The sequence below is a fragment of the Chinchilla lanigera genome, unplaced genomic scaffold (genome assembly GCF_000276665.1).
Source record: "Chinchilla lanigera isolate Chin_1 unplaced genomic scaffold, ChiLan1.0 scaffold00016, whole genome shotgun sequence".
NCBI lineage: Eukaryota > Metazoa > Chordata > Mammalia > Rodentia > Chinchillidae > Chinchilla > Chinchilla lanigera.
In genome coordinates this window covers 24,041,309-24,067,759 of record NW_004955417.1, presented here as the reverse complement: position 1 = coordinate 24,067,759, position 26,451 = coordinate 24,041,309, and the positions used below count along the sequence as shown (strand labels likewise).

The 26,451-nt window shown below is 46.6% G+C and overlaps 1 protein-coding gene across 1 annotated transcript in view; it reads left to right on the top strand.

Moving 5' to 3' along the window:
* Ext1 (exostosin glycosyltransferase 1) overlaps positions 1–26,451 on the top strand; it is a gene marked incomplete at its 5' end in the record, with an annotated part of 269,716 nt that continues 243,265 nt past the window's right edge. Inside the window, 1 exon segment of the mRNA XM_005381900.2 lies at positions 1–1,621. Within this exon segment, the coding sequence (XP_005381957.1) occupies positions 660–1,621 (962 nt within the window).

Sequence of the window (26,451 nt, the reverse complement as noted above, 5' to 3'; positions counted from 1 at the left end):
CCGCCCGCCGGAGGCTGGGAGCCGCTGCAGCCGCGGAGGGAGAGCGATGCAGGGATTTGTGAGGTTGCGGCGCGCCGGCTGCGGGATGCACTGACCCCGGCGCGGCGGACTTGTTGGAACCGCGGGCGGCGCGGCAGCGTGCAGGAGTTGGAGTTGCTTCCCGGGGCTGCTGCTTCCTCCACGCCGCCGGGAGCCATCGGAGAGGCGAGGCGAGCCCGGCTCTGGCCGCGGAGCGGGCGATCGGGAGCTTTTTAATTTTTTATTCCTCCTCCTTCTGCCCCTTCTCCTTCTTTCTTCTCTTCCCCGCTCTCTTTCTTTGCCTCCGTCTTCTTGTTGCATGCAAGAAAATTACAGTCCGCCGCCTGCCCGCCCTGCCCGGGGTGCGAGATTCTCAGCAGCCCGGCTCTCCCTCCGCCCCTCCGTCCACCCCGCGCCTGGTGCCACCCGACGATGAGAGACCGGAGGGGAGAAAGTTGAGGAAATCGCCCACATGCGCTGGATCAGCCCGCGGCTGGGGGATCGGCGCGCGGCGAAGGGGCGAGCGCAGAGTTTGAAGTCTTTGCAGGCGGGAAGATGGCGGACTGGAGCTGAAAGTGTGGCTCGGGGAACTTGGGGGGCCCTCGCGTTCACTTACGATCCTCTCGACCCAGGCCGGACACATGCAGGCCAAAAAACGCTATTTCATCCTGCTCTCTGCCGGCTCCTGTCTCGCCCTTTTGTTTTATTTCGGAGGCTTGCAGTTTAGGGCATCGAGGAGCCACAGCCGGAGAGACGAGCGCAGCAGTCGCGATGGCTTGCACCAGCCCGGCCCGGATCGGTTCTGGCCCCGCTTCCCGGACGCTCTGCGCCCCTTCCTTCCCTGGGAGCAATCGGAGAGCGAGGACTCCAGCGTGCACATGTCCCCCCGGCAGAAGCGAGACGCCAACTCCAGCATCTACAAAGGCAAGAAGTGCCGCATGGAGTCCTGCTTCGATTTCACCCTTTGCAAGAAAAACGGCTTCAAAGTCTACGTCTACCCGCAGCAGAAAGGGGAGAAAATCGCCGAAAGTTACCAAAACATTCTAGCGGCCATCGAGGGCTCCAGGTTCTACACCTCGGACCCCAGCCAGGCGTGCCTCTTTGTCCTGAGTCTGGATACTTTAGACAGAGACCAGTTGTCACCTCAGTACGTGCACAATTTGAGATCCAAAGTGCAGAGTCTCCACTTGTGGAACAATGGTAGGAATCATTTAATTTTTAATTTATATTCCGGCACTTGGCCTGACTACACCGAGGACGTGGGGTTTGACATCGGCCAGGCAATGCTGGCCAAAGCCAGCATCAGTACTGAAAACTTCCGACCCAACTTTGATGTTTCTATTCCCCTCTTTTCTAAGGATCATCCCAGGACAGGAGGGGAGAGGGGGTTTTTGAAGTTTAACACCATCCCCCCTCTCAGGAAGTACATGCTGGTATTCAAGGGGAAGAGGTACCTGACAGGGATAGGGTCAGACACCAGGAATGCCTTATATCATGTCCACAACGGAGAGGACGTCTTGCTCCTCACCACCTGCAAGCATGGCAAAGACTGGCAGAAGCACAAGGATTCTCGCTGCGACAGAGACAACGCCGAGTATGAGAAGTAAGTGCTGGGCTGGGCGCCCAGGTCAGCCCTGGGCCTTGCTGTCTTGGCCCAGGTGTGAGGTCGGGGTTGGATGTGGGGCATGGGGACCAAAGAACCCTCTCTTTTTTGCCTTCCTCTTCCGGGCCTGAGCAGCCCTGTTCAGTGTGTGGCTGGAAGCAGGGGACAGTTTGAGCTCCCCAGGCAGACTGGAAATCCAGCCCTGCACCCAGCCAAGTAGGGGATGGTGTCTCCCCTCCAGAAAAACTTCAGGCGCCCTCCTCCTGAGCAGGGAGGGGGAAGGAAGCTCCTCGGAGTTTGGAGACAGCGCTTCAGTCCTGGACGTGGCTGTTGGAGAGGGCGTCTGCAGACTGGACAGACCCTGACCTCCCCGCAGTCTGCATCCCTCTTCCCCAGCTGGGGGGGCTTTGTTTGCTTTCTCCTAAGCTGGAGTACCTGTGCTCCCTGGAGCTTCCCAGCTTCTAATTTTCATCTTTCTGTAAGCCTTCATTTCACATTAGCTGGGGAGTGTTTTCATGGTAGCTACCAAACTTGTGTGCCTGTCTCCTTCGTCTGTGGCTTTGACTTTTCTAAAGCGAGACTGTGAGCTTGTTAGGGTCTGTAGCCGTTCATTCATTCATTCCTAAAACCTGTCTCCTTCCCAGGAGAAACTTGAAAACCTGGGCCTCAGGCCCACTGCTGTACACTCAGGCTTGCTAATTTGGATTTCCTTTCCCCCTGGTCTTTGTCTATTTGCATGTAAATCCTAGACTGTTACTCTCTGAATGGGCCTGAGGTGCCTCTTTAGCCTTGTTGGGGAAGGGAGGTTTGTCCAGTTGCTAAGTAACTGAGCTGGTTACTTTGTAGCCCTTTTCACTCCTTTTCCTTCTGGGTGATTGTAACTGAGTCTGGTTTTGTGGTGGAAGCTAGAACCCACAAATCTGCTTCCCCCTGAGCTTGACAGGTCAGTTTCCTAATAGATGAGGTGGGTGCCCCAGACTTTCACTTCTCTCTGGCTGTGAAAGAGTTAGTGAATTCCTACAGTGCATTTCCACCGTACGCCAGTTAAAAACCAGAGCAGCCTTGTGCTACCCAGGGAAGGAAGGGAACCTCTCAGCTGAGTTGGAGAGGAACTGGCCGAGGGGGCACATTTTGCAATTGATTCATGAAACTGAGGAGGGGAAATGCTTTGCAAACCTGATTGGAACAGGAAGGGGCATGGTGGGGACTTGGTCTGTGGATTTCCTCAGACACTCCGGCCTCTCTGTGGGGAGGGAATTTAAAGTCCTCCTCGACTTACAGAGAGCGAACAAGGAAGTATCCGGCGCTCAGACTGCTCAACCCCAAGCGCTAGCACCTTTTGCGTTTAAGCATAAGAAAAGCCTGAGGCTAGGATCTAAATCTGTAGCTCACTCTTACCCAGGGGTAGTTCTGTGTGAATGTGGGGTACAGTTGCAGTGGCTCAAAATGTTTTCTCAAAAGAAATTTAAACTATAGTTAGTAATGAGCTGTTTTGTTTACACGGCATTTACATTGACCTATTCCTGTGGGTGATCGTAGGAAAAGTGTGATTACAGCCTTTGAGGAATTTCTTTGTCTGGTGTACGGTGGAGTAACTGCAGATGAAGCCCCACCTTTCAGTGTCTTCCAAAGCAACCTCATCAAATTTTATATAGAGATCGTGGTGTCCTTTCTTTCTCCTCAAAGAGCTGGAGCTGCAATTTCCGCTTAGCAAACCTGATTTATATATTTTGGAAGCACCCACAATCCAATATAACCATCATTATCTTCCCAGCCCTCGTATTCCCAAAGTAAATATTAAATCTTCACATTTTCTGCTGAATGCAAACTTTCAGTTTAGAACTCAGCAGTGAAGAAAGGTGGGCTTGGTTTCCTTGCAAGTTGCATCTTTCTTAATTAAATCTAATTAATTCTGGAGTTCTTTGTGATTGGGCCAAGAAGTCTAACCCTTGCGCCCTTGTTTTGATTTATGTGTGAAGACCCCTCAGGGACCAGAACCTTAGGGTGCGTCTCCTTGAAACAAGTGGCATTTGGAAGGGAGGCTAGTTTACTCTTCCTGCTAAGCAGGGATTTCTCCAGCAGGGTCACCTCAGGATTTTCCTTACATTTGCACACCTGCCAGCTCTAAGCTTGCTTACTAGGGCAGATATATCTCGGTTACTGGCTTGATAGGCCTATTAGAGTCTCAGGGTTTTCATCCTGGAGAAATGGTGTTTGCAAACATGATTGCCTTGTAGTGTTGGGTTTCAGACACTCGAAGACGAAGCGGGAACTCTGGGGTGTGGAGGGAACCGGCGAACCTAGCAAGCGAGCGCATGTTGCGCTCTGGAGGAAGCCACGATTGTGACATTTCACTCGCAGGCTTTCGAGGAGTTAGTCACATGTGTGCAGATGCAGAGCCTCCAGATGTAGTGCTCCTCTCCTGGGCTTTACTGAGGAGAGGGGAGGTTGAAGTCAGACCCCCGGCTCCTTACTCTGAGACTTTGATTTGTACTTTGAGCTCTGTTTTATTCTTTTGTGGCTTAGGTTTTAGGTTTCTTTGGGGGTGCTCCTTCGGTAATGGCTTATAAAAACATGATCACTTTTCATCTGTATCTCTTCTTCATTAGCAAGTACCTCTGAAAAGGCTTCAGTTTAATCTACTCCTGTAAGCAACCCCATATAAATTCATTTTGGATTTAAGGAATCTGATAATTAGATTGAAAATTTATGAGATTGTGGCCAAGATAGGACACTCTGGATATATACAAATTCTTCAACTATAAATGAGGTGCTTTTTAAGAAAAAGGGGGAAAAAAACCTAGTTGCTTTTAATGAAATATGCCATTTTATGTGATGCTAAAAGTTTAGTGCCAAGTGATTCGGCACTTCTTTTTCCCTTGCTCTTTGGCGAAGATTAGACTTTGACAACAAAGGTAGGGAGGAGCTAGATAGACTAGAAAACATATTTTTGATCCACCTTTTAGGATTATATTAAAACCCATTTTTGTAACAGTCGTAATTAATTTCATCAGCTACATTTGTTCAGAGATGTAGGTGACACCACCTGACTTAAGTTGCTGCGGTGATTTGATGATTTGTGATGAGGACTCAGAGAGATTCGGTTTTGTATCTTTCGAGCTTCTTATGCATCCTTACAGAAGTACTGTGTTTTTGCTTGAACTTCGGAGTTCAAATCCCTCCAAGGGCCATTATTGTGAAACTTAACATTTGGCTATCTGAAATGCAAGAAAGAGAAGGAAATGAGGGTAGTGTCTGTCTTTAACTCCTCCAAGCAAAGCAGTGGAAATGATTTTAAGCAGCCCTTCCGGCAACAGGCGGAGTTCTGTGCATTTCTTTCTGACGTCAAGTTGTGTCCTGCAGCCCTAGGATCTTCCAGCACTGGCATTTCTCATGTGGAAAAGCCGAGGGATGGATTCTTCTAAGGGACCAGGTAGAAATCTGGTCAGTGACTGCAGGCCTCCTGGAGTTTTCTGCAATCTGAAGTTTTCCAATTCTAATTACAGACATCTTGAAAGTGCTCCAGCCACTAGGAGATCCTGAAGGCTGGTATTTCTTAGGAGATTTCTCTTGGAACCCTTTGGGAACTTGAGGAAAGCTTGGACAGACTTTGGAGGAGACAACCACATCCATGGAGGATTTGTCATAGAGTTTTAAGGGCTGACGCATGCCCTGCAAAAGGGCATCTTCAGACTTACAGTTCTTGCTCTGGGGCTTACATTTTTCCATTGCTAACGGGAGGTAGGTGGCTCCCTGGGGCTGCTAACCCTAAGTAGTTTTTGAATCTTTGAATGTAGCCCCGAGGGGGTTAGGAAATGGGCTGTGAACTGACCAAACAAGTTGAATTCTCAGGCTTGATAGCAAAAAGAAAAATGCACAGAAGTAATTTTGTTCAGTGAGTTCCCCTCCGTTATCCTAAACTATATACACAGACACTGAGCAAATTCATGGTCCAGCCGTGAACCTCAGGTGAATGTTGTCCTCCTCCGAAGAGAAAGGTGGGAATTATGATTCACAGTTGTCAAGTATAAAATATTAGTGCTTTTCTCCGCACAGTTGTGTGATAGCATGAAAGCATTTCTGAAGCACTTATTAAAGAAAAAGCTCGAATCAGCCTTCTGCAAAATTAGGAAGCTGGTGACTGTGTCTCCCGATATTGTTCTGTCTGGTCCCCTTCTCTCTGCCCAGCACTGAGAGTCTTATTCATAGGAATCCCTGAATACAGGCCCTGGGGCCCTGTGTCTGTGTCCTGTCCAGGAGCATTTGGAGTTTGAATGAGTCCAGGCTGGCCAGGGAGGGATTTGAGTGGAATCTGTGACCTATGCCAGGGGCCTGCAGGATTTTCTCTTACACATGGTGGCTTGCTGCTGGGCTTGTGCAAACCTTCCCAAGAGGAGTGACTTCTGGTCGCCTTGTCTGTGACAGCAGCTGCAAGGTACAGAACAGGCCAAAGGGGAAATACCACACTCAGGTGATTGTTGCTATTCACTTGGTCAGAGCGCCCCCCAGAAGACAGTGCTGGAAACTCCCGCCCACAGTGATTGTGGTTAAGACACTGTCACACCACAGACTGTGCTCAATGGGGCTACTTTGCTTGCAACCACCTGGCACGGTGTGTGTCAGACCACTCACCAGAGTGCAAATTTGAGGCTAGCAATGGGGAAGAGGTTCGTTTAAGGCCACCCAGCTTGTAAGAGGCTGAACTTAGGCTACTGCTGGGTTCTCTCCTTTCCATTCGCCTTCCAGCAGTTTCCAGAATGAACCATCACAGCCACTGGGCCATGGGATTCTGAAGTCATCAGACATGGACATGGACTGTCTTGTGTCCGTGAGTTTAATGACCTGACTGATGGCTTTGCTTTCCACCCGATCTGAGTTTCCGTAATAAACAGGATGCCCTTCTAGAATAGAAGATGTGAATGCTTATTATCTGAATTTACTTTTCTTAGCTCCTTGAAACCTTTCAGCTACTGCATAGGGAGGGCCCATTTTTCAGGTTAGCTTGTGCGCTGCAGATGGTAGAGAGCTCACGTCACATCCGGTGAGCAAACGGCACTGTAACCAGGGGTCAGCGATCCCAAAGTCCTTTCTCTTCTAAAACGTCACCACCTTTTTATAGAATCAAACACAGATTTCTGCCTGTTTACATGTTAGTTGCTGAAAGTTCGGTGTCAGGTGTTTGCATGTCCAGGTCTTTTCTTTTTTTAACTTTGCTTTCTTTTATAAACATGTTTTCCATGCGAAATTTGAGTCTTGGAGATGTGTTAGAGATGATCCCTAATTCAGATGCTGCCGCTCTGGACTGCACAAACTTTAGGTAGGTTCTGCTTTTAAGTCTCTCCCTGGGAGAGCTCTTCTAAGAAAAGCCAGGAAGCCTGGAGGCATTCCACTGAGTGACCTTTGCCCTCCTGATAGTGCCCCCCAGGGCCCTGAGATAAGGACCCCTGTGACTGATGCCCCAGGTAGACAGTGTGACCCGGTAGCGCAGAAACTGGAGACTCCATTCTGGGACGGAGGACACCACTGTGCCTCAGGCTACTGAAAGAAAAACAGTGCTCCCAGCCACAGCTAGCTGGGGTTACAGTACTGTCTAGCCAATGGGAGGCCCTGGGTTGATGCCCAGCATAAACACAAAGAAAAACTGCTTGAAAGTTATAGAAGTGACCTACTACCTTCCTGGGAAACTGGAAGAATACAGAAGATGTGACTATGAAATTAAATTTCATTTCTAATCCCATTGTGAGGTAGCTGCCCTGGTGAAACCTTGAGGTAGTGAGTCTGCTCCGGCACATAAGTACCTGTACGCTTGCACTGCTCTCTCTAGAAGCAGGTACCTTGTAGAACGTGTATTAGTTATTTAATTAAAGGGAAATAAATACTAGGTGGGTGTGGTGGCACATTCCTGTAATCTCTGCATTCTGGAAGCTGAGGTGGAAGGAAGGATCAATTTGAGTTCCAGGCCAGCCTGGGCTACATAGTTCAGGGTCAGCTCAAACTGCATGGGGACACCCTGTTTCATTAAAAAAAAAAAAAGTGTGAATTGAACACAATTTTCTTAACTTCCTGCTTGGTGCTGGTCGCCTACGCGCTGGATCTGGTGCTAGCAGTGACCACTCCTCTGACCCGTCTGGTCTATTGGTTTTGTAAGTTGAAGTCAGAATTTCAATGTAATTTTTGATATTTTTTCTTAGCATTACCTAAGAGCATTTTCCTTCCTACTAAATCATTTTTGAAAATAGGATTTTAAGACGTGATTTCCTCCCCCCTGCAACTCACAGCTCTTCCATATCTCCATTTACATTTTCTTAGGCATTGCTATTTTCATGATTTCTTATCTTTTTTGTTTTTAAGTTAACAATGTCTGTGATGAATTCCCCTGCACTGTTTTCTTCCAGACTCAGGTCTCTTTCAGAATACAACAAACAACTTCTTCCCCTCCCTTCAGCCCATTCTAATCCCATGAGACTGGCTGTTTTTAAGGAGAGGCTGAGCACCCATTTACAGAAGTAGTCCTGTCCGAGATGACAGCTTAGATAAACACTATAGGTGTTAATTGGTCCTGCAGAGGGTCTTTGAACCTCCCTGGCTCTGTTTCCTTTGAAGTTTTGTTTTGCTCCCGCCGACACCCAACCTTCTCTTCCTGAGCTGCCCCAGACTTCTCTCTGCATGCCCCACACACCTTTCTGCGGGTTCCAGAGTCTGCAGCCTTCCCTAGCTGGCACCCTTCTTCCGGCTGCTGGTGTTGGGGATCAAGGCCAGCCTTCCTGCTTTCTCCCTGGTTGTAGGAGTTGCAGTGCATAGGTGGTGAGCTTGGCGGGTCCCTTTTCCTGTGGCTATCTGGGGGAGGGATTCGCCACGCAAGTCCACAATTTGGAGACTGAACAGAAAACAGACTGAACCTAAAGTCTATGCCGAGTTATTTTCAAGGCTTATTTTTTGGCAGTGTAATTGCTTCTGATGCACAGAGAGGGGTGCAGGACTCCACATCCTCCTTGTGTACCTGTTTGTCTTCTGTGAGGACAGAGCCTGGGACCTTGAGCCTGGGAAGTAACTAACTCACAGAGAGTCCCGGACTAGGTTTTCAAACTCCCAGCCTCAGTTTCCTCTTGTGGAAGCCAACATCATGATACTGGCCTCACAGGCTCAGTGGGAGGATTAAAAGAGGTGGAGTGTGTGTGAATGCGCCTTGTAAATGCTAATCGCCACCACAGGGTGTTGTTATTATTGAAAACTTGCTTCCTGCCATTTCCTAACTAACCCTAGTGGTTTGTTTAGTTTCATACCTTGGTGCTAGAGAGGTGAGCCTCGGAAGTCACACTACTCATTTCTTCCTTGGAACTTCACCCCAGATGGTTTTGATGAGCGCCCTGGACGCCCAGCCTGTGGAGAGACCACATGGGGCCCTGAAGCTGGGGTTTGCAGGGTTGGGGTGATGGTGGGGGCAGGTGGAGGTGGCTCTAGGGGAGCCAGACACTTCTGGACCCTTGTTCTTGTGCTGTCTGCTTCCTCTTTGCACGTGACGTTTACGTCCTCACCAGTTGAGGGTGACGTTTGGAGGGACACCTTGTATGACTGGAGCTCAGTAGCTTATATATTCTCCCTGGGGATAGTTCTGCAGCAGCTTATGTTTTAAGGGGAAAAATTCCCCAACCTCCCACCCCCTTAAATCACAGGATTTTTTGTGAGGGGACACAGGACAGAAACTGGACTGAAACTGCCCCAGGAAGCTCTTGGTCTCCAGTACCCTACTGGGACAAATCTCCTTTGGCCCTGCTCGGGCCAGTACATCTGACCCTGTGTGTGTCCAGCATCCACTTGCTAGCCTCTCCTGAGTTCTCTGGTCCAGGTCCTGGGGAAAACCAGTCTCACTGCCTTTTCTGGGGATCATGGCTCCTTCAGGGAGAGCCGCTCCTATCAAGCCAGGTCCTGGAAGTGGCTGGGGCAGGACTTCTGCCCTGTCGCATGGCTACTCTTCATTAATAGTTGGATATCCTTTTGCAAGAACCAGACTAAAGTTGCTTCCTGCGACAGGGGACTTGTTAGGGGAAGTTGAAGCCATATCCTGTTGGCACTTACATATTTGTTACCTGTTGATGACAATAATAGCAGCAGCAACTGAAAGTCACTGGGGTCACAGGCAGGGTTCTTGGTATCTGCCTAATAGGAAGATACCCATTTTGTCTGCCTCTGGTAGAAGAAGAAATGAGGCAGGGTCTCTAAGGGTACACACTCACCCTGGAGATGGTGGCTGCAGATCTGTAAACCCGCGTTCTTAACCACAGTGCCTCACTGCCTTTGAGCAGCAGGCCTGGATGTCGTCAGGAGCGAGCCCTCCCAAGCAGCGAGTGATTGATTTATGGAGGACCGCTTGGGCTTCTTCCCTTGAATTTATTCAATCTGACTTTCGAGAGACAATTCTAACCAGTTTGGTAATCTGGTTTCCCAGCCTCCAGTAGATTAGAAGCTGTAAATTTACAGATGAGAGAGAAAGAGAGACCCTTGCAAACACACCTGGGAAGAAGACACAGTTGGCATCCAAATGGGTGAAAGCGGTCCAGGGACTTAGGACGAGTAAAGCCCCGGAAGGAGTGGAGAGGCGTGGCAGTGTTGTGGCCACAGTGTGTCCACGCTCCTTGGACTGAGTGTCTGAAACCCAGCACCTAGCACCTGCCTGGCACCTGGCAGAGCCTCGGTAAATATTTGATGAACTGCAGCATGGTGTCCTGTTGATCCGGGGAACATCACTTGTGTTCATTGTCCTTTATGAAAGAAGATAGGAAAATGCATCCCTCTTACAGCTTTTCCTTCAGCGGATGGGTGATATAAAAGCATTTTGGTGCTCTCAACAGTAAGCTCTCCATGTGGAACCTCGCCCTCCCAATCTGAGCACGTTGCCCAAGAGCTCCACAACTCAGGGTTTCCTTGCGTTAGTGCTGCAGTTCTGGTGCATATGATTAATTCTGGTTTCCTGATTCTTTATGACACAGATCAGTACTTCCAACTCAGGAAACATGCTGTTGTCACGTGTGCCTACAGTGCTCGCTTGTCTTTTTTCTTAACGTTTTTTGGTATTTGGGGGATCAAACTCAAGGCCTCATTTATGCTACCCAGAAACTCTGCCACTGAAGCTCTATCCTCAGCCCTTTTTATCTTAGGTCATGCTGAGTTGCTCACGGTGCCTTTGAGCTTTTGATCCTCCTGCCTCAGCTCCTGAGGACATGATACTATAGGCATGTGCCCCTGCACCCTGATGCTAGCTGGTCTTGATGGACCAGTGCTCTGTGGACTTGGTGAAGCCTGTGGCCCTGCCTGGGACTGCCCCACCTGCCCATGGTTTGGGCAGGGGACGTGTCTTTGAGGGCCAAGGGCACATGTGGACCACGGCCCGGGTATTTTTCTGGCGTGCATGTTGCAGGGCATGTCATCAGCTTGCTTTTCCATGCTCCTGGAGGGGCGCAGGATGGGAGCGGGTGGGTGGGTATGGAGAAGGGTTTCACATTGCTTGCATGCATTCCAGCACTTGTTAGGTCACGGGGAACCACCGGTGGTTTTGGTGATAGGAAATATACTTGTGCCACAGTCCTCCTTTCTTGAAAGGGAAAGTTACAAAATGCTTGTATATCACGCATCTACATTCTTGGGTCTTCCTTCTCCTTTCCCCACACACCCTCTTTCTGGAAAGTGGGCACCCGCTCCAACTCCCGCCACTCCCACCCCACCAGAGTTACTTCCTTGATGGCCCAGGGCAAACCACACCTGACCTGTGCTCTCAGAGAACATTTCATGCTCACCCAGCTGTGGATTTCGTTTTTCTTGGCAGGGTCTTGCTGTACTGGCCTCAAAGTCACTATGTATGTAGGTCAGGCTGGCCTAGAACTCACAGCAATCCTCCTGCCTCAGCCTCCTGAGTGCTGGGATTATAGGTATGTACCCCCATGCCCGGCCAGATTCCCATTCTTTCAGTTATTTGTTTCCTTCTCTCACCAGTAGATTACACAGGCCTGGGGCAAAGGATTCATTTGGGAGAATTACTGTATTCAGCAGATGATTACGGAGTACCTACCGTGTGCAGGTCCTGGGGTTTTAACAGTGAACAGAGGAGACATACATCTACCACCCTTAAGATGCCCAAGGTGGAGGCTGGAGGCTGATGCCATCCAGATCATGGCACGTGTTGCAAGGTGCCAGATGCTGGGAAGAAAAGCAACCTACGTAGAATGGGGTGCAGACGGTGGGTCTCAACCCTGGCTGTACAATGAATCTCTTGGGGAACTTCTGAAAATGGGTCCTGGCCCCTGTTTGGGCCAGCTGGACTTTCTAGGGGTGCAGTTTCCTGTTTTTTAAATGCTGACCAGGTGAGTTGGGTGCCCAGCGAGAGGAAGTGGGGACTGTCTTGCTGTTTTCGGTGTGATGGGAGGAGAGGCCAGCTTGGGAATGGGTGTCGAGCTCTGTCACCCACCCATGCCCGGCGCACACCCGACGTGTCCACAGTGGGAGCCCCGTTTCTGTGGCATAAATAAAGCAAGTGACACTTACTTGAAGGAGGGGAAGGCTGTTGCTGTCGACTGTGGGCTGCGGATGCCGTCCCCCTTGGTGGTGACCTGTTCCCGCTCCAGTCTCGTTTGGATCACTCGCCGATTCAGTTGGCTACTTTCCGGTTCACCCAGTTTTCCTTTCGTTTTCACATAGAAAATTTCTTCCAGGAAGCTTTAAAAAATTTTTTTTTGGTACTTTCTTCCTTTGCTTTCATTTTCTTTTTCTTGACTTTGGTGTCGGATGTGAGCAGCAGTGAAACCCGAGTGAAATGAACCCAGGCGGTGCTGCTGCCTGACATGAATCCAGATGCTACAGGAAAACCGCAGAGGCCTTTGTAGCAGTGCATTTTAACAGCCTGTAGATACTGGGGACCCCTCACCCCTTCAGTAGCATTTTTTCTCCCCAAAGTTTGGTTGAATTAAACTTTTGGCTTCAATGTTTTTCTTTTTTTGCTTTCCATCCAAACTGTGTTAACTGATACTGAAACGTTACCCCAGAGCATATAGTAGCGTAGTGCTTAATTGAGCTATCAGACTTCTAATGAATTCATATTGAGATTTATCATTTAATTAAAAAGCAAAGGGAAAGGAAAGCAAAAGGAAGGTGTACGGTTGTCTGCCTCGCTGGTCTCTGTTTTCTGCACTGGAAATCTACCTTGCTCACGCTGGCCGGTGGTGTCACCCAGAGAGTGTGTCAAAGTGTTTAAGGTGTGCGCAGAGCCGGAGGGTGAAACACTGCAGCACGTGGGGCTGGGGATTAGCCCAGCGGCACAGCGCCTGCCTAGCAAGCGCAAGGTCGTGAGTTCAATTCCTGGTACCGGAAAAAAAACAACAAAAAAACCCCCACTGTGCCACAATGACATGATTTCCCAGTAGGTCCTAAAAATTGATTCCCATTTTGTGACAATCATGTGACACTTGATTAAGTATGAGTTATGTTTTTATGTTCTTCCAAAGCCTGGTGAGGCCATTTTCTAAGATTATTGTGAGGTCTGTATATCCTTTGGAAATCCATAGTCAGAGGGAATCTAATGCCAAAATGCTTCCGCTTTACTGAGTGGCAGAGAATAAATTTTTCGTGAAAACACCGTTTCTTATATGCTGTGTGCTCCTTTGAAATTCACATTGCATTAAAAAAGCTACCTTTAAGCAGCTCTTTTTATGATGACTGCATTTTTAAATATGCAAGTGTGAATGTGTAGCCTGTACATGTAGGGCAGTCATCTTTTACTGATTCAAAGAGTGGAAATGCGTAATTTTTTTTGCATTTGGATTGAGGAGTTATATTACATGTCTCTTAAAAAAAAATAAGCAGTGTTTTATGTTCAGATAAAATTTAAGTACCTCAGTGTTTAGTGGCGTTAAAAGATGGCAGTGGTGTTTTCTTGTACTTACTTTAGGCTAAGGTGTGTTTAAAGAGTAACTCAAGTAGAGCTAAAAGAGGGCAGAAAGGACTAAATGCCCAAATCTAGGTTTTTGTAAAAGTAAGGTAAGTACTGAAAACCTTTAAGTTCAGAAAAGGATGGCAACCTACAGAGTGCAGGCGCCGGTGAGGACCTCTTAGGGCCTCAGTTTACCTTTGCTGTGTTGCTGCTGGGGTCTGTGAGTCCATTGCCTGCCGGGACTGTGGGAGCTGCACCAGATGTGTATGTCTGTGTGTGAGTTGTAGGGGCGCTCAGAGAGAGGCACCGTGTTCAGCTGACCGTAAGTACTCCGGCTCAGTTTCTTCTGGAGAGAAGAGCGATATGATTGTGGTAGTGATCAAGATCAAGTGTGAGCCTTGCATCCTGCAGATAAGAAAATAGAGAACCGGGGAATTTGGGCAACTTGCCCAAGGTCACGCAGCGTGGTCACGGCAGAATCAGAAACCAAGCACACGTCTTCCAGCCGAGGGACCCATGGAGGTGATGCATAGGGGCTCGGGATACTAGGGGCATCTTCTCTTCTCCATTTCTGTTCATGCACTGGTGACATGGGGGTGATAAGAATTCCCGCCTCTTAGGTTGTTCATGTGAGGATGCAGTGGGTAGGAATACCTGTCACATGCTGCGCCCGTGCTGGGTACACAGCAGACACTCAGTAAAGAGCAGTGTCACTGTCATGATTCATCCGTCGGTTCCGTCAAACCACATCAGACTTGCATAATTTCAGACTTACATTGGTGTGTCATTGTTTTAATTTCGTTTCTTTCATTTGACCTATCTGTTTACAGCTCGTCATAATTGTACTGTGCAACATGATACAGTAGCTCGCCAGTCACAGAGAAGCTCCTGGTGGTTTGGCCAATGGCCAGGGTTCCAACCACCTGTTGGAACTGTTGCCAAAATACAGTGGATTCTCATCGCCTGAGAGTTGTTGCACCAGAAGTGCAAATCGTGAATGTGACTCTGTGTCTTCCAAAAAATTCTTTCTCCTCTTACAAAAGTATTATGTTTCCCATTGGTTCTGGGAGGTGGCACGGTTGTGTAGGTCTCGTTCCTGCCTCTTGGAAATGCATTCAGGGAGATGGCGCAGGTACGAGTGGGATTCCCTGAGAGGAGAATCCTGTGTCAGAGGCCACTCTGTGGGAGTCGGAGAAAGTAGAACTCAGTCTTTGCCTGTACCAAATCCAGATGTGATCTGATTCCATCAGGTTGCACATTAAAGCAGGCCTTTACTGTCATGAGGTCCTTTGTGTCCCTGTGAACTCCTGTGTGTCTGGAAAAAGTAGAGTGGGATCACCTTCTTCCTGTGAACCGTGGGCCCATGTAGTATATTCACTAATACACACTTTTTTTTTTGTGGCACTGGGGATTGCATCCAGGACCCTTGCCCTGAACTACGTCCCCCAATCCTTTTTAATTTTTTATTTTGAGACAGGGTCTTGCTGAACGGCTAAGTTGCCCAAGCTGGGTTGGAACTTGTAATCCTCCTGCCTCAGCCTCCCAGAGTGTTGGAATTTCGGTCTAACATACACTCTTGGCAAGGGATGGTCAGTGGTTCACTAAGTAAAGCAAGCTCTTCCCAGTCACATCTCCACATTTGATCCTGCGGGACTCAAGACCAAAAGCAGGGTGTGTATTTTATGCATGGTGATGCTGTTGGCCTGTATTTGTATGTGGAGCACAAAGGCAAAATCCAAATGTCTTTTTTCCCTTCTGGGAGTATCCAGGGCTGGTGTTGGATGTTAGTGTATGCTGTGAATCTGGGGTTCTTTTAAAAGGTTCTTGTTGAGGAGTAGTCTCCCTTTTCTTGTCCCAAGCTCTTTTTCACAAAATAAAATTTGCCCTTCTTTTTTCCCCCGACTGTTCTGACTTGTAGAATCAGGTAGTGATGCAAAAAAACCCCCCAAAACACCACATTGTATTTCCAGTGAACTCATTTAACTAGATAAGACACATTCATGGGATGTTTTGGACAGGTCTCTGAAAGTATAAAATACTTGCTTTCAGAACTCACGAGCTCGGTGGACCAGGAGCCTGTGCAGTCTGCTCCCGTTCAGGACGTGGCATGAGAACTATCATTTGAAGCCTGTCATTTCAGCCCCCCTCAGGGACTTAAAAATGGTCTAGTGATTTTTCAGATAGCAGGGCACGAATCAGCAGGCCATTTGGCCTGCCCTTCCGCCTGGAGCATTCCTGTTAATCGCAGCCTGATCACAGGAGGCTGCTCTGTCCACACGGAGCTGGAGCCAGCGAGAGGGCAGTCTGAGAGATCTCTGAAGTGTCTCTCCTCCCGCTTGCTCTCCCCACTGTGTAATTTTAGGGGCACAGACATGGAGGTTGACAGGGTCCCCCTATGTCATCCAGGGCCCAGTAAACTGTAGAATTTAGACTCAGGGCAGCGGACAGGGGATGAGCCATTGTATCTGTTCCTGGTCCTCTCCTCATTCTACCCATCTTGCTTTGTAATTATTTAGATTTTTTCCTTCCAGGTTTATGTACCTTTAGGGGTAAGGCTGGCTCGTTCTCCTCTGGATCCCAGGCACTCCTCTTTAAGGGAGTGGTTTGGGAGGTATGTGCTTAGCAAAAGTTGCTTGGTTAGCCTTTTGTAGTCCTTTCTTTTGTGTAAAATCCCAGCACCAAAACAAAAGGTAAGCCTATAGCATATTCTGAACTCTTCCTTTTATTTTCAAATTTTTCTTTAATGTATTTTGTTTTTTTAGCTTTTTTGTTCTGTTGGTTTGTTTTTGAGACAGAATCACAGTGAATAGTCCAGGCTGGCTTTGAACTCACTATGTATATAGCCTGGGCTAGCCTTGAATCCGCAGCAATCCTCCTGCCTCAGCAGCCTGAGTACTAGGATTACAGGTGTGTGCTACCATGCCTGGCTAATGTACGTTTTTTTCAAATATGGACCGTGGGATCCAGGCCAAAAAAGTATTTCCGTATCTTTCATGGCGCATCCCTTGGGTGCCTCAGCTGCGTGCGCTGGGGACAGAGCTAGTCCCTTGTCCTCTGGTGAATGGGTACAGGTGCCCTCCTTAGTTCAGCCGGCCACGTGAGGCTCTGAGCATGTTTTCTGGACGCTTCCCATGGCGTAAGCCGTGCATAGGTGGTCGAGTGAGACAGCTTTGTGGCTTGACCAGAGGGGCCTCAGTGTCCGCCAGTTGTCCCCAGAATGGGCTCCTCCACCCAGCCCTGAGGTGCACGCTTCTCCCGAGACACTGCCGGCACCAGTCCAGGGACCACAGTGGGCTGCCCTGTGTCCCCTCTCCAGAGCCCGCCTCGCGCCCCAGTCACTGCGCTGGGCTCCCTGCTTCTTCCTTTCCCTCTTTTTTCAGCAGCCGCCCTCTCCCTCTTCCTCTCCAGGGTTGTGCTGTACCCGTGCCTGCGTATACGCACGTACACGCACGCGCACACACGCGCACGTACTCGTGCACGCATGCGCACACAGACGGCCCTGACGTTGCTGTCTCAGTTCCGGCGTTCCGGCCAGACTTCCCCACCACTCACCTCGTGAGCTCAGAGCTGGTTTTACGTTGAACTTTCGCGAGCCACCCGCGAGTGACGACTTAAACCACAGTCGGTGAAGGTCTGAGGAGGAATGAAGGTGCTGATTGCAGAAGCCGCGCGTTGTTAAAAGTTCAGACCTCACAGAAAGTGAAAGTTGCCTACACCGTGCTTCCCTGAGCAGCACTAGCAGTTCCGTGTGTATTTTTTCTCGTCTACTCACATGTATTTCTCTTGAAAACAGGATCATTGTGTGCAATCCTTTTCTGATTTCTTTTTTAATCATTACTTACATAGCAGACATTGTTTCCTGTCAGTTCATATAGACCTGTCTCTCCTCCTCGTGCTGTTTTCCCTTTTTATGAGTGTGTTTGCAGTACGTGATGATTGCAGTCGCCCTGAGGAGCTGCTGTGTGCACTGACACATCTGGATTTCCCTTTCTTCTTCTTTTGTTTTTCATCCCTTACTCCTTTTCTCCCTCCCTGTTCCTTCCGGCTGTTCGTCCCCAGCCTCAAGGCATTCTGGTGAAAACACTTTGATGAGGTTATAAATGACGGTAAAACAAGAGTGTGTTATGGTCTTGCGATGTGGTCGTGCCCCATTCTTTTCTTGAGAACAAACCATGCCCTCATTTTTAAAAAGCAACATAAGTTACACTTTTGAGCAAAGGGGGAATAGCTAGTTTAAGTGCAGTTTTCTCAGTTGCTCACACCTGTTTATTTTATTTTTTTGTCTCTTTGAGACAGTTTCACTATGCAGTTCAGGCTAGTCTTGAACTCACTTTGTAGCACAGGCTGGCTTCGAACTCACAGCAATCCTCCTGCCTCAGCCTCCCGAGTGCTGGGATTACAGGTGTGGGCCATCACGCTTGGCTCACACCTGTTTAAAAATCTATTTAGAGGGGCTGGGGATTTAGCTCAGCGGCAAAAGCGCCTGCCTGGCATGCGCAAGGTCGTGAGTTCGGTTCCCGGTACCGGAGGGGGGGAAAAAAAAAATCTATTTAGAGGCCTTAGAATGTTCTTTATTTTAGACATGAAAATAAAATAGTTTACTTTTTCGATTTACCGGAAAAACCATGGTCCACTCACAGGAGACTCACAGGAAGGAAGAAATAAAAGCTTTCTTTGAGTCAGGACTAGTTTGCGATTAGACTTGCACATAGGGAGAGTTTGTTTATGACCCTTTGAGTGTGACTAAAAGCGCACCCATGTTTCTGGTGGGAAATGTGCTCCCAGAGCCATTGTGTCCACTCTTACACTTCACACCCTGCTCTCAGACTGTCTGCTTTCTGTCTTAGCTTTAGTGAGTGTGGCCAAGTGATACCAAAATCTGGGACTAGGGCAGTGGGTAGATCTCAACTATGATTGAATCAACAGCAAACAAAAAGCACAAGCAAAGGAAAAGGTAGGTGAAGCAGTTTTTTCCACTGTGGGGCTAAAATGCTGCATACTGATTTTTTACTTTCTGACTAACACCGACAGTTTAACAGATACGATTTATTCCTTTGGGCTCAGGAGGAACCTTTCAGATTTTAGTTTGAGGGCTTTTTTCTGGGTCTGCCTCTACTTCCTTCACTTTTTTTTTTTTTTTTTTAAAGCATTGGTGTATTAATCAGGGGCAGCCACTGTTGGACACATCCTTCTGTGGTGAGGGTTTGCAGGTCAAGTCTGAACTGTGCCAGAAATCACTTCTGCCTTTTTCTGGTGTTGCAGACATGGACGTGGTCCCTTCTTTCTCCCCAGCTTTACCCAGATGGCTCAGGAGGGACTCAGCTGATTTGGTAAAGAAGCTGTCATGCCAGGTCTGGTTTAATACAGCTGCCATTGAGCCACCTTGACTCTGGTTTTTTGTTCTCACCTCCAGGTTTTATATTTCCATGAACACTGGCCTTAATTTACCCAGAATGAGTGTATGAATGACCTTATTCAGGTATCCCTTGCTGATTTCGGTTCCCAAGTAATAAGCTTGGGAATGTTCGCTTCTTGGTGCCAGGCAGGGGAAGGGGAATTCACAGCTGCCGTTTGATACATTTACTTTCTACCTGCTGGCTTCAAACGGTATTAATTTTTATGTGCTCATTGTACATTGTGTTTAATTAAAAGCATTTCTATTCGCAGAGGCACTTGTAGAATTTTTTTTTCCCTGAAATGAATAAAACAAATAGGCATCTGGTATTTGTTTTGTATAACACAATCCCCATAAAATGAAGAGTAATAAAACATAATTATCTGTAAAGGCTTGTTTTATAAGCCTGAGAATGGGCTTGTTTCTATCAGGTTTTTAAATTCTACTCGTGGGATAAAGAATCTCTTTGTATATTAATAACAACAATAGCAACAAATGCTCCCCAATTGCATGCCTGAATCCAACTTATCTTTTATTAAACAAATGTTTTTTCCATTGTAGGATTTATGGTATACTGTTGTTATTACTTTCTTCCTATGTGAAGCACATTAGGTTGAAGGACAGTGTTTACTTCCTGATCTATATTCTGTTCAACTAGTGTACCTTGTATTTATGATTTGTTTCCATCAGTATAAAGAAGCAACTTGAGAATTGGTTGTCCAAGTTTTTAGGTCACGGACCACTCTGTGGATTCCAAAACCTCTTTTTAGCAGAGTACACATCAAACTTGTACATGTTTTTATCAGAATCATAGACCTGATTTTTGCTGGATGACCTCTGCCTATTCCTGACAGTGATTTTGAAAATTGTGCTTAAAATCTGAAGCAGAGATTTTAGCCTTAGTGTGTGAATATCTGAGGAAAGGAATTCACTTAGTGTTTTTGTAGCACTGGATTTAGTTTTAGGGTTGGGTTCTTTTCTAGGAATGGAGGAATATGGAGGAACACTCACATCTGGGAGAAAGTGCAGAGTGTGGGAGGTATAGAAATTAATAATCCAAAGGCGGGTGTGCTGGCGGATTGGACAGCAGTATCTGCATCCCCAGCGGCCCGTTCCCAAGACAGCTTTCACTGTTTCTTTCCAGCACCGGGCGCAAACCTTGAAGTAGCAAATTCATCCTCTGAGGTTGTGTGTCCATTGCTGTGAGAGTAGATCAAGCAGGAGCAGAATCATGCAACACGGTATTTCATGGCGACAGTTTTATGTGGTGTGTGATGTTGTGGTCTCATATGTGATATCGACCCTCTTCTTTTGAATCAAAGCACAGGGTTTCATTGGAGAAGGGAGGCTTCAAAAATAACTGAGTCTTGCAAAATTAAGACCCTATGCAGTTATTGCATTCTAACACAAAACTGGTTATAGGAAGTGAAAGTACTTCTATCTAATATTTGGTAATGGCTCCTCATTTTAGATTTCTAACCTTTTTTTCTTTCGCGTTTACTTTTTGCACTGAAATCATATGGAAGCATTCAGAGTCCTGTGAGTGCAGACTGAATTAAATAGACAGAGATACTTGGTTTTTCCCTTCGTGTTGCCATCTTCTGAAGAATGAATGACTTCAAATAAGTGCATGGTTCCTCCTCCAAAGGGAAGCTGAATATTCCAGTTCTAGAGCAGCAGTCACTTTGCCTGATTATTTGAAATACCCTTTTTGAACATACTTGGCAACTTAAAGTGCCCAATTAGAAAGCTCTGTGGAAAGAGGAAGTCTGCGGATATGCAATTAGTCCTTAGGGTTGAGAGCATTTCCTTTATGTGTGGAAGGCCATAATATGAAATCACTGGGCACAATAGCTTTATGCCGGGAGCTTAGAATAGAAGGCATTTCCAGGATGGACTATTTTTGTTGTCTTACTCCTAAAATGACTTACCTAAAGAGGCTTCTGACTCCAGAGAAATCCTGAGTGCAAAGAAATTTTGGAGAGGTTCGTTTACAAATTTTAGGCCCTGGATAACTATCACTAGCTGTAAAAGCGAGAGGCAATAAATATATTAACTTCATGCAGGAGTCACTTATGTTCCAGCACTCTGTATGTTATCCAGTTGATAATCTCCTTCCTCCTACCTTTATTTATTTTATCTTAAATGATGAGGGTTGTGCACCAGAGAATTTAGCAGTGCTGTGCTTTTCCTTAGTAAAAGCTGAAGCCTCATTGAGTGCAACCAGATGAGCTGTATATTCGGAGATTATTTATAGTATCCGTGACACGGAGCCCCCAAAACACTAAGTGCTTAATAGCTTTCCTTATTTACAAGTCAGATTCACCTAAGGGGTGTTCTTCTTTTATTTTTCTGGTGCTTGAAACATTCTTTTAAAATAGATTATCAGGGAGGACACAGAATTTGTTGCTTATGAAAATGCAGAACAGATAAACCTCCTTCCTGAATGTTCTGCCACAAAACAGGTCCATTTTATTTCAGTAAAACCCCTGCTTTTTGCCTACAGCACACACACGATTAACATAGGATGCATAAATGTATGCGAACATGTGGCTCTTGTTTCCCACATGTGTCATAGATGCTTTCCATTAAAGTTTGCAGGAAAGCAAATGTCTAGTAAGTGAATTATTTTTCCCCAGTGACATCTACTGTAAAAATGGTATTGTCTTCCAGTAGGCTGTGAATATAATAGGTTTCCACATAGTAATACCCCCAGAACCCTAAAAAACAATGGCAGAACCCATTAAATAGCATAAATCTAAAGGAAGCACGAGCTTCCTGAGGAGGCTTCTGAAAACACCCAGAATGCCTCTCACCCAAGGTGTAGGTGACTTTAGCAATAAAGGCCAACACAGGGGCTGGGGATTTAGCTCAGCGGCAAAAGCGCCTGCCTGGCATGCGCAAGGTCGTGAGTTCAGTTCCCGGTACCGGACAAAAACCAAAAAAAAAAAAAAAAAAAAAGCGCCAACACACAGTAGCATCAAACCCTGCAGGTGCTGCTCATTCTCCTCCCATTCCTCCCATTGTTCCCAGGGGAGAGAGACCTCTCACCAAGGCTTTAACAAGCAGGTTCACAGTTCCTAAGTTCAGTACCCTTGTCTTCATATCATCTAACCTGGATATACGTTTTTTATTTGTTTTATTAACATAAGTATAGAAGTTGAACATACCCACCTCTTTCTAAACATTTTATCCTAACCCAGTGTCAATTTGTTAGTGATCTCTTTGGAGGAAAAGTGCTAGCAGAGGATGGTTAATGGTTAATAGTGGAAACTTCCACACCTTGTTGGCAACAAAGGCTCACCCCAGGTCTTCTAGGGAACGTAATGATGAAGTGCTTCTTACATAGATCCTGATGCATTGGCCTCCGTCTCAGATCTCTGTCATGTCGAAAGTACACTGTGTCTTCTGATCTGTGCAGAAGTTTCATGAGGTGTACATTAGGCTGATCTCCATTTTACAGATGGGAAAGTGAGATTTTAAATTCATTTGATGACTTGCCAAGAGTTACTCAAATAGGGAGAGTTAGGATTTGAACCCAGCTCAGACTGGGCCTGGAAACTGCAGGGACCTCTCTCTAACTGATGTGCGTGGACCCAGCATTCCAGGAGCTGAGCTCTGGGCATCTGTTCTGAGCATTTCGTAAGTGATCCTCCTGCTCTGCTGGGCAGGCTTGAGAGTGACTGGTTTATAAACACACTCAGCTTAGTGATTCCCTTGCTTGTTCAGCTACTGAACCAGCTGCTGTTTCCTGGAGCCGCTGAGCTCCTATTCCGGTGAGGGGGACAGATGTGCACACAGCTGGGCAGCAGCAAGGTGCATGATGACCAGTGACATGGTAGTATGAACTTGTGCTCTGCAGAGATTCCAACGAAGGGGCTCACAGCAGCTTAGAGGAGGTGTTGTCTGGGATCTCCTCACTAGGGCAAGTCCTATTTAGTTGACCATGGAAGAGTTTCTCCCATTTTTATTCTGAAACCCTGTAATGACCGGATGGTCTTGGTTGAGGGTCTCATACAGGTCCTACCTGGTATCTTGAATTGCCCCCGTTCAGTCTAAGAGCACTTGGCGATTTGTCATTGCTCTTCTTTCTAAACTAATGGCCATGCTCTCAGGGTCCACATCAATACTGTAGGAGGTTGGGGACAGGGCATTACTGTGGGCTGTGATGACTGCTGGATGTTGTTCTTTATGCTTATCAAGGCGTATGGATCAAAAGCTGGGGCTTGATTATCAAGTTCAGAAAATCTCTGTTGGAGGCCTCTTACCATGCGGTGGGCAGTGAGGACTCCAGGGTGAGCCTGGCTAGGTAGGAGCTGATTAAACTGGGTTAGGAAGAGAAGGGTTGAGACATCCACTAGGATGCAGATGAAAAAGTAGTCTAATGGTACTGAGTTTAGTTCTTGAACTCTTTATTTTTTTATTTTTTTTATTTTTTTCCGGTACCGGGAATCAAACTCACGACCTCGCGCTTGCCAGGCAGGCGCTGGGCCGCTGAGCTAAATCCCCAGCCCTAGTTCTTGAACTCTATATTCTGGGTATAGGTGAGGGCCAGGCTGGACCTAACAAGCTTAGTCATTAAACATGGTGATCGGTGGGTGATTGGCCACATAAGCTATTCACAGATGCTGATGGGAGCAGTGGAGACTAGAAGGAGAGTATTAAATAGTACAGTGTCCTCTACAGATGGTCTTTGATTGTAGACAGTCCCATTCTGCAGGTGTATTCATGCATGCACTGAACATGCCTTTATTAAGTATGTTTTGTGTGCCAGGTCCACTCATATGTCCGAATTTCAAATTTGGTCTTTAGGTTCTACAAGTGTGGAGTATGATAGCATTGTTACAGCTTGAGAAGGGATCCTATGCTATTGTATGCTTACACCTAAGGGACAGCTCTATCTCTGTGGCCCCCACATCCCGTCAGCTCTAGAACTGAGTGATCTTGTCAGTGGCTGAAAGAGTTATAAGAGTTTCTTGGGTCATAAATGTGTTCTCCATAGTGCAACCTCCAAAACAGTGGTGCAGACTGAGACACTGATCTGAAGAGTTGATCACTAGCCCTTACCTCCCTGCTCTGAGATTTCAGCTTTCTTTTCCTCTGCACAAACTTGATTCTTTTTGTTTCCGGTTTCAGAAGCCCTTCAGCATAGGAGAGGGAAGTTTCAGTGAAGTTGGGAAGTACAACAAAACAAAGATTTCACAGGCCACGCAGGCAGTGGTGACTGGAGGGAAGACTGTTTGATGTTGAATGTGTATCGAAGCCCCACATGTTCTTAAATTGGCCATTGTTTCTTGCTAAAAGCAATTGTGTGCCTCTATTGAAAGAGCCTTGTTTTAGTGTTCTTAGTCTTTGACTTTTGAATGGCTTTATTTCTGAGGAGTTTTGTGCACATTGGTGTAATTAAACTAGGACAGTTTTTTTTTTTTTCCTTGGTTCCAGAAGTCAAACTCAGGACCTTGTGCTTGCCAGGCGGGCACTGTGCCACTGAGCTATATCTCCAGCCCAAGAACAGACAGATCTTATTGGAAAAATAAATTTTGAAGTTTTCAAGTAATAAAGTCAAAAAGTTTTCAGCTGTAATCTTAAGATGCCAGTTCATGGTGTCCAGTTTTAGAAACACTCATCTTTTTCCAAGAACAATGCCTAGTAGGACAATGGAGAGACTTACCACGTGAGAAATGTCCTTTGTGCCTTGCATTCTGGTGCCTGATGTGAATGTTTAGAAATAAACACATCCTGGTTAAAACAAGGCTCAGTTAAGACATCTACTATTTTTAATGGATTTTTGCTATTTTCAGCTGCAGGTTATCTCAGGGTGAGAAAGGCCGTCCCCTTGCCTGAGTGTGAGGTCGTGTACAGCTGTCAGTTTGATATAATGGGCATGATGATGTTATGGTTTTAAAATAACTGAAAATTAACATTTTTGCACCAGTGGTTGTGGCTGCAGCATTCTTACTTTTATACTGTTAACCACATTCCTCTTTTATCTGCACGGCCCTTATCCCCCAACCCTCCAGGACTGAAATGCCATCATTTAATACACCTAGGTCACACCCAGCTAAAAACCGTGTCATTTTTTTGTTTTGTTCTCAGCTTTTGGGACACTGTTAAGGGGGTGACAAGTAGCGGAGGGGCCAGGGTGAAAGAGGGGAAAGGAAGCAGTTGTGATTCCCATAGGGAGGTTAGAGATTGTTCCTCCTAGTGCCAGGAGGGCTTCTGCTGAAAGCACCCTGCACAATTAAGTGAGGCTGTTAAAAGCACTGGTGTCGATTCATTAAATGACAGTGGCGATTTCTCTGTACATTCCTTTCCTCTTTGTCCTCTTGGGACCTGGTCTGTGTAGGGATGAGAGACGGATATGCGAAGACCCTGTAGACTGCAGGGAAAGGCTCAGCTGTAGATATCTGTGTCCTTACTTCCTTGATTGAGAGTTGGTTCTCTGATGATAAGACTTTACCCAAGGAGAGAATCCCGAATCCTCACTGCCATTTGTAGACACTGAACATGAAAATGCGGGCCCCACAGAGCGAGCCGGTTCTCCATGCCAAAGCACCCTCTGGCTTTGTAAGCAGCTGTGCAGAGCCGGTCTGCTTGAAGATAAATGATAGGTTTTATGGAAAATTTTGGATTGGAACCTTCTTATCCAAAGGTATGCTGAATTGGCATTTGGTAATCTTGTGTCAAAAACTATAAACATACTTCTTTTTTTCAGAAAACAGTGAATTTTTAAAAAAAATCAATTGGAATCTGATTACCTGCATGAGATAGTAAGAGCTTCAAAGCTTTGGGAAATAATTGAGTTTAGTGGTTAAGAGTGTTTAATGTCATTTTATTTCATGTCACTTAACTGTCTACACCCCCATTCCCTAGTCAATAAGATGGAATTCTAGTATGATTAGTGTTGCTCTATGACATTAACTGAGATATACAGAATAGGAAGTGTTTAACACAGCATTTGGTATAATCGCCTCCTACATGTTAGTATTACTGAACTATCAATGTAACTTTTGGACACCCCCCCACATAAAAATACTTTTTAATGAGCGTACGTGTCTCCTGAAGGGTAGAGTCATGAGAAAGCTGAGACCCAGAGAGACCATGTGGCTAATAGTTTAGAGCGAGAGTTAGAATCCACAACTTCATCTGGATTAATCACGTTCTATATGTGGCAGAAATCCCTGCACTTTTGAAGGCATAATCATTGGCCGAGCTTTCAAAGAACTACATTCCGAGAAGGATGCATACATTCTGATTATGCCCGAGGCCTGCAGCATACCACTTAAACTACAAGTGTTATAAAGGGGCAAGTATTTGATTAAGACCAGTCTCCTTTCACTAAAACTACAGTCTCCATCAGAACTTCAAGACAACTTCGGTGTGTTTTGCTGCTGGGTGGAGCCAGTCTATGGGGAGGTAAAAGAAAAGGCACTTACTTCCTTCACTCTCCCTTTAGCTTCAGAATTTGATACACTGCATCTAAAGACTGATGATAGGTAAGACAAGTGGGTGCTTAAA